Source organism: Pelobates fuscus, chromosome 4 (genome assembly GCF_036172605.1).
Source record: "Pelobates fuscus isolate aPelFus1 chromosome 4, aPelFus1.pri, whole genome shotgun sequence".
Taxonomy (NCBI): Eukaryota; Metazoa; Chordata; class Amphibia; order Anura; family Pelobatidae; genus Pelobates; species Pelobates fuscus.
In genome coordinates this window covers 311,570,826-311,583,716 of record NC_086320.1, presented here as the reverse complement: position 1 = coordinate 311,583,716, position 12,891 = coordinate 311,570,826, and the positions used below count along the sequence as shown (strand labels likewise).

The 12,891-nt window shown below is 40.8% G+C and overlaps 1 protein-coding gene across 1 annotated transcript in view; it reads left to right on the top strand.

Annotated features, from left to right (window-relative positions):
• Window positions 1–12,891, top strand: part of KCNH8 (potassium voltage-gated channel subfamily H member 8) — a 461,858-nt gene that overhangs the window by 321,355 nt on the left and 127,612 nt on the right. Inside the window, exon 4 of the mRNA XM_063452300.1 lies at window positions 6,109–6,236. Coding sequence (XP_063308370.1) covers window positions 6,109–6,236 — 128 coding nt within the window. The remainder of the gene's footprint in view (window positions 1–6,108; window positions 6,237–12,891) is intronic.

The window sequence follows — 12,891 nt, the reverse complement described above, 5'->3', positions numbered from 1 at the left end:
GGACCAGCAAGTGCTAGGGGACAGTCCTTAGAAAGTTGTCATTAGACAAACTCAGGATGCTGCCTGCACAGTATGCCCTTGGTTGTTCATCCTGCATAATTGTGCATTCACACCCCGACTAACCATCTATTTCTTTGTGCAGACATGCCCCTTTTTAGGGCATGTTTGTCCCTTTGGGCAGTTCTGTTTACGTGATTCACATCAGTGGCTCACCCTCTTACACCGCCCACTGAAATCTTGCTTCACCAGACACAGCTGCTACGAGGTATGGATTTACATGAAAGATGAAAGTGAGAGATTAGCAAAGGGTATATGTATCCTGTGAAATTCCCTGCAGCACCCCCTCCAGTTACATGACGCTTGGGAGGTATAACTGTTTTAGTGTTTTCTGTCGATAAGATTTTGTAATTAGGCCTATCAAATTTGTCTGCACCAGGCCCAAAGGGCTCTTAATATTGCCCTGCACATGGGGAGCATGAGAGGCAGACAGACAGGTCTACAGGCAACACTCTTACACAGTGCACCGACACAAAGCTGCTTCTCCCCGCCACACAAAGGCAGCTGGCTCACTGCCAGCCGCAAAATAAACAGGCAATGCTGCTGGTATATTCCTAATGCCAGCCTTGTAACAGTGCCAAAACAGATGACAGGGAGAGATAAAGCAAAAGTATCTAACTAACTAAAATAAATCTCAAGTATTTACTGATCACAGCCAAAAAAAACTCAAATATCTTGCACATTGGTGGGTCCCAGCACAGTTCTCAAGCAGGTGTAGCTCATCTTTTGCTATTACAGAGAGGTGCTACACCCCTTGCATATCTCAGAAGTTTGAATCAGATATGCTCTATCCGTGAATTCATTTCAGAAAAAACTATTCAGACAACTAAAAGGCATGAAAATGGGCCAAATGGTGTGCTACATAATATATGCATAATGTAAATATTATGTATAGATTTTTCAGTACACTGATAGGTGCATTATCCCTCCACCTGGTTCACAGATCAAGTGAGAAGTGACAATGGAGGGAAAAAAAGAAGAGCAGTAAAAAAATCCATGTTTTTTATATTTTATATTTGTATCGACATTTAGTGGCTGTCCCATAACCATCTATCATCTGTTTTTCTATACATCCTCTTTTTTTTGGGGGGGTGACTGCACTTCAAATCATGAAAAAACCTAAGCTATTTGTCCATTGTCCATATTGTTTGTTTTATGATTCGTCCATATGGCCCTTCAGAGTTATGTAATTCAGAAGAACCAACAATTGTCTAAAATTCAGACAAACAGCAATTTGTTTGAAATTGAATACTCACGTCTAACTAGCATATATTGCCATAGCAAGCCGTAACAGCAGTTTACAAATAATCTATGGTGTGCACTAATTACCTCATGGTTACCTCATGTCCACCTAAATGGCTACAAATGATTAATACGTTTCTATTTCAAACTTGCTTACTTTATTGTAGCAGGGAGATGGGGCTCTCATTTTAAGATCCCTTGCAGAGAAATCTGGGGATAGTATGTCAAAGAAAATGATTAGATTACTCACAAATATTCCGTGTTTGGTGGGACCATTCTGAATTCAGGCATCTGTTTAACTGTACCACTTCATTTTGCGTGTGTCCTGCATCTAGGAAATGTTACCAATCAGCATAATGCGAGTGCATCAAGAGATATATCAGTAAATGGTAGTGCATTGGTTATGGAATATATGAACATATACAAAGAGGAAATCACAAAATCAAATGCAAACTTTTGGCCTGATAGTCTAAGTTATGTATGAACATTTTGTGATCGATCAAGTGTAATGCATTTCCTTTTCAAACTATTTTTTATTGAACAGTATTTTAAAAAAAACATATTCAAATTATTTTAGTATATAAAGAAATCAACATTTAACAATAGAAACTAGTTGAAAGGAGAAGGGAAGGGAAAAAAAAAACATGATCAAAAAGAAACAACAAAAAAAAAGGGGGGGGGACAGGTACTATCCAAATGTATCATAATAAAATAGTGGATTTATTCCTGTCAAAATATAATACAGAGAGTAATATAACCAATTGTATGTCTAAATATATTGTATATCCATATGTAACAGGGTGTGTGGAATTGTCTACAGGAGAAACTTTTTACTTATATCATTTTCCCAGGCATCCCAATGAAATTGCAAATTCACTTTTTGAGGTGAGGGTTGCCGCAATGCCATTTCATACCTTTTGTTATCGAGCACTAAAATGAGTGCTTCCTTAATTGATGGTAAAGTAGTAGACTTCTAATAACAAGGTATGATCGACGTGGCCGCAATAAGAATGTGGCCTACCATGATTCCGTCTAATTTACTTGATGTCTCAGGTTTTTTTTTTAATAAACCCACCTCTGTAGAGAATGTTATAATTGACGGATATATCTTTTTAATCAGTGAATGTATTCCCTGCCAGAACAGTTGCAATTTTGCACAGTGGCACCATATATATGAAAGGGTACCAAGGCCTCCACAACCCCTCCAACACCTATCTGAATGTTTTGCGTTCGTTTTATGAATTCTTAAAGGGCAACGTGGCAATTTTGTAGTGATTTTCTATATCGTTGGAACACTGTGGGATCTCTTTGAGAGATTATGTGAATGCAAGCCATTACTCCAGGTCCCATTACAGATCCAAATCTTTTTCCAAGGCTAGAATATAATCTGGTATTGGATCTTGAACTGTAAAAAAAATGAGAATAACATGAGGAGGTCAAATATTTTTGATTTGGGTGAACAAATAAAACATTTCAAAGTTCAAAAGTTTTAATTTTATTAATTTGTGGTCAAGATTGGGGATGTCAAATTGCTCTTGGAGGATCTCAATAATTGCAGAGTACCGCGGGGACCAACTATCGTCCAAATCATATTTAATTTTACATTTTTAAAACAATATTAGCGAATCATCGTTGAAAAAATATATCAATATTGTTTATGAATTTGGAGTGCAAATCAGTAAAATCTAATTGTATATAATAATAATTTAAGATAGAAAGTGGCATAGCTCTTGACCTAGACAAGCTGGGTTTTAATATTTTAAACAATACATCCCACGTTTTTTAATTATATTTTCGTTGATGGAAACATTGCAGATAATTGAAGTCTTTGAGAAATAGGGAGCCAAATTAATTATTTAATAGAGTATTGGTGTTTTTTTTTTTCTGTTCCCATCTCTAACCATCTTGGTTTAGTGAACCTAAATTAAATTTAATAGCAGCTGCTGCATTGACTGCATAAGTATATTTTTTTAAATCAAGAAACCCCAGGCCTCCCCAACCCTTAAAGTTCTGTAGTACCACTAAATTAAGTCTGCACATTCTGTTCCTCCAGATAAATCCAAGAAGATTCGAATGTATCTTCTTAAAAAAAGACAAGGGGACACTTAAGGGTATAGATCTTATAAAATACAAGACTTTAGGAAGAATATTTATTTTGATAGAAGCTATCCTCCCCAACCAGGATAACTCAAGTTCAGACCAACTTACCAACCCTTTTTTAAGTTATGGCCACAACTTGGAGAGGTAAAATGAATACATGTTTGACAGGTTCTTGGTCAAATTAGTTCCTAAATAAGAAAGAAATTACTTTCTCCAATCAAACTGGAATCCCTCCATCAATGTTTCCAACACAGACTTTGGAATATGAAATGATAATGCTTGAGTTTTATGAGAATTTATTTTATAATACTATATTTTTCAGAATTCGAGTAAAATGTCCATCAATTGGCCCAAAGATGATTCTCGGTCTCCAAGAGATAAAAATCACATCATCAGCGAAAAGACCCACATTATGAACACCATCACCTATTTTAATTGCCTTAATTTAACTTGTCCTGAGTATGGTCTTAGCCAGGGATTCCATAGCTAAAATGAACACTAATGGTGACAATGGACACCCCTGTCTGGTACCATTAGACAACAGGAGCGTATCAAAAACAAAGCCTGATGCATATACTTCTGCTGATGATCTGCAGTACAGTGCGAAAACCACATCAATAAAAGAGGAAGGCAAGTTCATCATGACTATCACCTCTCTCAGATAGCCCCAGTGTATTCTATCAAACACCTTCTCAGCATCCAAAAATAGAAGGAGGGAAGGCATCCAATCAATTTTAATTTGGTGAATCAGATTAATTAATCTTCTGGTGCCATCTGGTGCTTGTCTGCCCATAACAAATCCCACCTGGTCATTGTTAACAAGCAAGGGCACAAATAAAGCCAATCGGTTCGATAATATTTTAGCATATAATTTTAGTATCATTATTCATTAATGAGATTGGGCAAAAATTAGAACATTTGTCTGGTTACTTTCCTAGCTTTGGTAAAGTGATTATTCTGGCTTTTAAGGCCTCTTCTGGCATAACTCCACATGCTAATAACAGTTAAATAGTTTTGTCAAATGGGGCAAAAGTATTTCCTAGAATGTTTTTATAATATTGCAAAGTAAAGCCATCTGGTCCAAGTGCTTTACCACTAGGGGTTTTTCTAATGGCCTTTAAAATAAGATCAGACAAGATATCATTGGATAAAAGTTCTACATTTTCTACAGGGATTTGTGTCAATTGAATTTTATCCAAAAACGTTTTTATATTATCTGATGAAGGTTGGGTAATAGCGGTAACATTTACCAAATTATAGAGGGATTTATAATATTCGGCAAACATGTTACTAATTTTAGTTGGCTGGGTAATTTAATTTTTTCTGATCCTCATATGAAAAATTCAATCATCGATTGCTGGTTTGTTTGCCTGAGTTTAGTTGCCAGCAGGGAAGAGGCCTTATTGCCTTTAGAATGAAATGTTTGTATTAAGCATCTCAATTGCAAAGCCGTATGCTCCAATTGTAAATCATTAATTTTGTTTTTGATATTAGCAATCCTAGTCAAAACTGACCCTGGGGGATCCTATTAGCCTTTATTAGGAGATTATAAAGTTCCTTTTCTAATGTTTTAAAATGATTGCATTTAGTCTTTTTTAAGAAACTTGCCCTCTGGAGGAAATGGCCTCTCAGAACCGCCTTATGAGTGTTCCACACTGTACTGCAATGAACATCTGAGTCAGTATTGTCATTAGAAATATTTTTTTATATTTTTTTCAGTTAAGATTTTATTCTCACCCTCTGAAATGAAATAATCACTCAGTTTCCAAGACCTGTGTGGTGTCGCCGAAAATTCCTCAAAAAGATGTAGAATTAATGGAGCGTTATCAGACCAGATGATAGATCTGGTTACAAATGGTATAGTGGATTCACCAATAACCTGTCAATTCTGGAGTACATGTTATAGAATACAGAATAGTAGGTATAATCCCTCTCTCCATCATGCATCAACCACCATGAGTTATAAAGACCCTTTGAAAACAAATGTTGGGAACACAATTTAGCCATTTTATCAGAGGCACTTGCAGAAGTTGTGTTTATTTGTTCCCTAGTGGTGTCTAGATTAAATCAAGAACAAAATTGTTATCTCTACAAATTATAAGCCTACCTCTAGAAACATTCAGAACCTTCTTTAAAAATTTCTTAAGGTATTTAAACTGACCAGTGTTGGGAAAATAAGCATTAGCGATAGTGTCCAGTATGTTTTTAACTTTCCCAACCCAGATCATCAAAAATACATTAACGGCATTCATATAATAAAATACACTGTCTGTGTCATAAGGCTATATTCTGTTACAAAGAATAATCTATATATTTCAAAAAATATGTTTTCTTTTACAATTATAGGGCAAACTTTACAAATGAAGAGGAAAAATGTAAACATTCTCCTCTTTTCTGCATGTTTTCTCAAAGGACAAAGCTAATATAATAATGATAATAATGATTGACAGGCAGCTAAGATGGAGGTACAATATCGTGAACGCTTAAACTCTCTCTCTCTAAATATATCATATATATTGTATTTAAAATGGTTCAAATTACAGGAAGGTCTTAGATAGAATGTCCTGTTCATTCAGCACCGGAAATAGCAAAGTCCTGAAGGTTTTCATTATAATTTTATTATTTTAAACAGGGTCACAGAAGTTCAACATCAAAAAAAGGAAAGTTGCTTGTGGTGATATTTAATTGCTTGTTACCTTTGTTCTACAGAAAAATACAAGGGGAGAGGAAAAGCAGGGTCACATTTTGAAGCTGCACGGAGAAGGAGTCGGGCTGTCCTGTATCACATCTCTGGACACCTACAAAGGAGAGAAAAGAACAAATTAAAGCTCAATAACGTAAGAATGTGATACGTGCTATAATATACAGTATATATGTATATATCGTCAATTACTTTCAGAAATAATATTTAAAGAAAAACTAGAAATGCGTTTAAATATATGACATGTAAAAAAAAAAAAATCACCATTGGAACTGAAATGTCAAGTGCGGTTGAATTTTGTAAAGCTTTACTTTAATAAACTAGTTCTTCCTTTGGAGAAAAGCACACACACACCTTAACCACTAGCCAGTCCTTAAATGTATTCACCACTTAAAAATATGTGAATTTATTTTTTTGTATTTATTTATTGTGTGGATAATCTTTTAACATAGTGATAAAATACTAAAATACTAAAGGATGAAAAAAATATAAAACAAATGTGCTTAATTAAAAAGTATATCAAATGTAAATAAAAAAACAAAAACATCCAAGCATTTGAGGATTACGATTATTACATTCTGTGTAAAACCTAACCAGGTTCAAACAATAAATATTAGTCATTTAAATGAGACTACAATCACTTTAAAACAACAAGGCAAAGGTGATAAAACCACTAGCAATCCTTACATAAAAAGTCAGCAGACATATAAACCAAACAACTAAAACTGACAGCTGAAATAATATGAGATTATAAAGGAGATAGAAAGCAATCTGTCCAAACTCCAAACAAGTAGTGCAACTGAAACTTTGAGAAGTCTACAACTGAATTATTGTGGGACATGATATGCCATGGCAGAATTTGTTAATCAATCAGGGATCAATGACTTTCAATTTAGTAAGCCCATTTCCTCTCTCCATATCATTTGCACCCACTTAATCCCAATTTCAGAAAACAAATAACACGAGAACCCTTCACATTTTCTCAGCAAGGATGCCCTATCTTTGGTTTCTAATAATGTGGCTGCACTCTATGGCTGCACTCATTCCTCCAGAAAACCAAAAGCTAATTTTCCAGGAACTAGCTGTGGTGGCAGAGAAATATAATCCTTTCATCCATGCTATATATGCACACACACACACACACTCATTAGCAGGCAGATGCTCACAGACACATGCAGACACACTTTTCCTGACACATAAAAAGCTTCAAATGAAGAGATTTGCATTTCCAGACACACACAGCTAGACTTTCCCAAAAACATGCACACTCCATACATGCATAGATACGCAGATACATGTTGCCAGACACACACACAAACCCACACGTTGTCAGATATGCACACATGATGCACATTGCCAGGCACACATATGCATATAGATATGTACTCTTGGATGCATAAACCACATTCACATACTCAGACACAGATACTCTGATTTTGACACACACACAGGGGCGGACTGACCGGTCGGGCACTTCGGACATGGTCCGAGGGCCCGGCCGGGAGGGGGGCCCGCCATCAGGGGGCCCGGCCGCCCCTTTAAATGCTGCAGCCGCCTGAGCGCTCCGGCGGCTGCAGCTTCTCACCTCCCCTCCCCGTAGCGTGGCCGAGCTGCTCTGCGTCCGCGGTGCCGGCCGGAGTGATAGGAAGGTGCACACACACTGAGTGTGCACCTTCCTGTCAGTCCGGCCGGGTACAGGAAACAGAAACTCCTGTTCCGCGCGGAACAGGAGTTTCTGTTTCCTGTACCCGGCCGGACTGACAGGAAGGTGCACACTCAGTGTGTGTGCACCTTCCTATCAATCCGTCCGGCACCGCGGACGCAGAGCAGCTCGGCCACGCTACGGGGAGGGGGTAAAAAGAGAGAGGGAGGGAGGGGGGAGTTAAAAGAGAGAGGGGGAGGGGGGGTTAAAAGAGAGAGGGAGGGGGGGCTAAAGAGAGAGAGAGGGGGGTTAAAAGGGAGGGGGGGTTAAAAGGGAGGGGGGTTAAAAGAGAGAGGGGGATTGTTAAAAGAGATGGGTTAAAAGAGAGAGGGAGGGGGGTTTAAAAGAGGGAGGGGGTTTAAAAGAGGGAGGGGGTTAAAAAGAGGGAGGGGGTTTAAAAGAGGGAGGGGGGGTTAAAAAGAGGGAGGGGGGTTAAAAGAGGGAGGGGGTTAAAAGAGAGAGGGGGGGTTAAAAGAGAGAGGGGGTTGTTAAAAGAGAGAGGGAGGGGAGGTTAAAAGAGAGAGGGGGGGTTAAAAGAGAGAGGGGGTAAAAAGAGAGGGAGGGGGGTAAAAAGAGAGGGGAGTAGGTGGGTAAAAATAGAGGGGAGTAGGGGGGTAAAAAGAGAGAGGGAGGGGGGTACGAAGAGAGGGGGAAGAAGAGAGAGGGAGGGGGGTAAGAAGAGAGGGGGTAAAAGGGGGGGTAAGAAGGGAGGGGGAGTAAGAAGGGGGTAAGAAGAGGGGGAGGGGGGAGTAAAAGAGGAAGGGGGAGTAAGAAGAGGGGGAGGGGAGAGTAAGAAGAGGGGGGAGGGGGTAAGAAGAGGGGAGAGTAAGAAGAGAGGGGGGAGTAAAGGGGGTAAGAAGAGGGGAGGGGGGAGTAAAAAGAGGAAGGGGGAGTAAGGGGAGGGGGGTAAGAAGAGTGGGGAGGGGGTAAGAAGAGGGGGGAGTAAGAAGAGGGAGGAGTAAGAAGAGGGGGAGGGGGGAGTAAGGAGAGAGGGAGGGGGGAGTAAGAAGAGGGGGAGAGTAAGAAGGGGGGTAAGAAGAGAGTGGGAGTAAGAAGGGGGTAAGAAGAGGGGGAGGGGGGAGTAAGAGGAGGGCAATTGCCCCCTCCCCTGTCCGCAGGCACCGTGCGGGCAGCCGGCAGGGGAGGGAGGAAGAGAGGACCCGGGAGCTCAGCCTGCAGCTCCTCTGGGTCCTTCTTGCGCGAGCACAGATCGTTGCCGCGGTTACCACGGCAACGTTACGGCTCTTGCGAGAGTAAACTCTAGCCCTGGAGCTACGGGCTAGAGTTCACTCTCAACACTGTGACCACCAGGTATTCCTGGTGGTCGCAGTGGTGAGAGTGAACTTTAGCCCCATAAACACACTGCCCCCACACACCATACACATTCACACACTGCCCCCCATACACACACACTGCCCCCACACACACCATACACATTTACACACATTGCCACACACACACACACATACACTGCCCACCCATACACACACAGCCCCCCATACTAACATTGCCACACAAATACACAGCCCCCTCGTACACACATTGCCCCACACACCCTACACATTCACACACTACACCCCCTCACACACACTGAACCTTTCACACACACTGCACCCCTTACACATTGCACCACTACTCCTATACCCTACTACAGCCTCATATCCCAGCAGACCCCAGGTAAGTTGTCAAACTGTTCTTAAACGGTTTGACTACTTACTCTGGGAGGGGGGCCGGCTCTCCTGGCACCATAACGACTACACAGAGTAGTAGTGGTTATTGTGCATGGATTATTTCTTTAAATAATCTACGAGTGCCCCAGTAGCCAGCAAGCCAGCCAACCCACAGGCCAGCCAGCCCACAGACTGGCCAGTAGACAGCCAGCCAGCCTACAGGCCACCAGTTAGGCTTAAAGCCAGCAAACCCACAGCCTGCCAACCGCAGCCAGCAAGCCACAGCCTGCCAGCCGCAGCCAGCAAGCCCACAGCCTGCCAGCCGCAGCCAGCAAGCCCACAGCCTGCCGGCAGTAGCCAGCAAGCCCACAGCCTGCCAGCAAGCCCACAGCCTGCCAGCCGCAGCCAGTAAGCCCACAGCCTTCCAGCAAGCCCACAGCCTGCCAGCCGCAGCCAGCAAGCCCACAGCCTGCCGGCAGTAGCCAGCAAGCCCACAGCCTGCCAGCAAGCCCACAGCCTGCCAGCCGCAGCCAGTAAGCCCACAGCCTTCCAGCAAGCCCACAGACTGCCAGCCAGCAACAGTAATTAAGGTAAGAGGAGCCAACTTGGCCAGGTATCAGCTATGTTGTGTTGCTATATTGTGAATAGGAACCAGAGTGTTGGAGAGACCCCCCTCCAGGCCCCATTAGACTCCATTGTAGTCTCTAATGGGACCTGGAGGAAATTCTTTCTAACACACTCTCTAAAGGACACTGAGATAGCCTCTGCTCGAATGCTCCCCCCATCCATGCCCCATTAGCCCTCAATTGTAGTCTCTACTGGGGCCTGGAGGCGACTGTTTCCAGCAGGGACACTGAGATGGCCTCTGTTAGAAAGACCCCCTTCCAAGCCTATTAGACTCCATTGTAGTCTCTAATAGGGCCTGGAGGGGATTCTTTCTAACACACTCTCTAAAGGACACTGAGATAGCCTCTGCTAGAAAGACCCCCCTCCATGGCCCATTAGCCCTCAATTGTAGTCTCTACTGGGGCCTTGAAGGGATTATTGCACTTTTGTTCCTTGTGTCTAAAGATTGGGTAGGGTGTGGCTGGAGGCGGTGCATGGAGGCGGGACATGGGTGGCGCTTGCTGCGGAGTATGGGTGGGGCCTGTAAGGGGGCCCTTGATTTATTTTGCCCGGGGGCCCTGAGGGTTCTCAGTCCGCCCCTGCACACACAGATACACACTTCCACACATGCACCACAGATACAGAATACAAGATATATACACATAGATACACTGTCAAAAACATACATACTTTCCCCGACACACGCTGCCAGCTATACATTGCCAGACCCACACAGTCAGATACACATTTCTGACAAGCTACCAGATACGCTCACAGATTTATAAATGTATACATGTTTTATCCACCCCTCCTGCATGGCTACTTTGAGGAAAATACTGGCACAGGTATATGACTAATTTCTCCTTCACATAATCCTTTGTGCATCTGGAGTAAAAGATATGGTGTCTAATTTTCTCAACACTACTTTTCAATGAAGTCAGGTAAAGGCAAATATTTATCTCACTTCAACTATACTATAAAGTGTTACAGAACCAAAATAAGCCCAACTCTTGGACATGCCTTTAAGCAGAGTACGGACTATACTCTTCTGATGGCAACCCTTTGTAATTGCACAGGTGTGCTGAGACTGAAAGCAGAACAGAGCATGCTGAAATTTGATTCTTAGAACGGGAAACTATCAACTGATATTCGGGGTCAATACAAACCATTGTCTGGAAATCTATTCATAAATAGGACTATACGTAGGACACAATGTATAAGGTCATTGCATCGCATTTAGACTAGAATAAAGGGGATTTAGTGTGAGGCAAAGGAAAGGGTTTTTTACAGTAAGAAAAGTAAGGATGTGGGATGCTCTGACTGAAGACGTGGTTTAATCAGAGTATATATGTTTAAACAGCAATACGATAAATACTTGCAAAAACAAAATATTCAGGGGTATAATTTTTAATCAGTGGAGTAATAGCTTCTTGATCCAAGGAAATATCTGACTGCCATTCTGAGGTCAAGAACGATTTTTTTCCTAGTTTTTTGCACAATTGGAAGCGCTTCAGACTGGGTTTTTTTTTTTGCCTTCTTTTGGATCAACAGCAAAACAGATGTGAGCAAGGCTGAACTTGATGGACACAAGTCTCTTTTCAGCTATGTAACTATGTAACTATGATGGATAAATGAACAAGGAAAATGTAAGCACCATAAAGTGCTTAGCTAAAAGGGCTTAAATGGTTACTCTAGCCACCATGACCACTTCTGCTTTTTTAAGTGATCATGGTGGTAGGAATCTGTATGTGCAATGTATCTGATTGACATGTTGCGCATACAGCAAAACAATAAATAAAATTACGTCTGTCTTTAGCACGCAGTGTAATGAGCCCCTACCCTTACAGGTGCTTGGAATATTGAATCTCTCCTCCATCTCTAATATGATCCTTTCCCAGCCTCTCTCTATTTCTTATGTTTCGTCCATTTTTTCCCCACTACTAAACCATTCCAAACCTCTTTATCCTGTAACTAGATGCCTTTTAACTCCCTGTCTATTTTTGTTATAAGCTCTATCCTTTGCACCTGGTAGTCAGCATACAAAGAGTATGAGAAATAAAACCACGCTTCTATTTTTCTCCTTATCTGCACTGCTGTGCCTGGACTACGCTGGATTGTGATGTCATTCGCTAATTCTTTAATATAAATTTTAAATCAAAAAGCACCATCTTTCGATGTTTCATTCGATGTTATAATTTCCACAGAAGTAATGGTTTTCCTTTTTAATTTTGTTTTATTGGGGATTGATATATAGTTTCTCTCTTTTTTTGTCATATAAATTGTGAAAGTTATTAGCTAAACTCTGAATTGTAGTGAATTGAGATCTGCATGGCGAAATGTAGGCAAAACTAGCCAACTTGTAACTATAATTGAGCTGAAGAATGTATACCTGCTATCAACTATTTCTGCCTAAATGTTGCCATGCAGATCTTAATTCACTACAGCTTTAAGTTTGGTGAATAACGATTAAACTTTCTATATTTTATTTATGCTTATATCTACATTTATATGTATTCCTCATATACTATATGTCATTCTGCTTCATACTTATCTCATTATTTTGCTTTCTAGTGACTTAATTTTCAGCATAACATTTGTGGTTCATTCATCACCTTTGCATTATATGTACTTTTATCATTATCACCTTTTCATTTACTATATAATGCACCATTCCCCACACGTTGATAGAGATAGTGCATCTGTTAGCATTATCACACATCTTTAAAACATTTGTCAATATTGTTCATTATCTGGCTCTCAGTGGGAAACTGTCCTCATATTCCAACATATTCAGACTTTCGTGAATATAAATA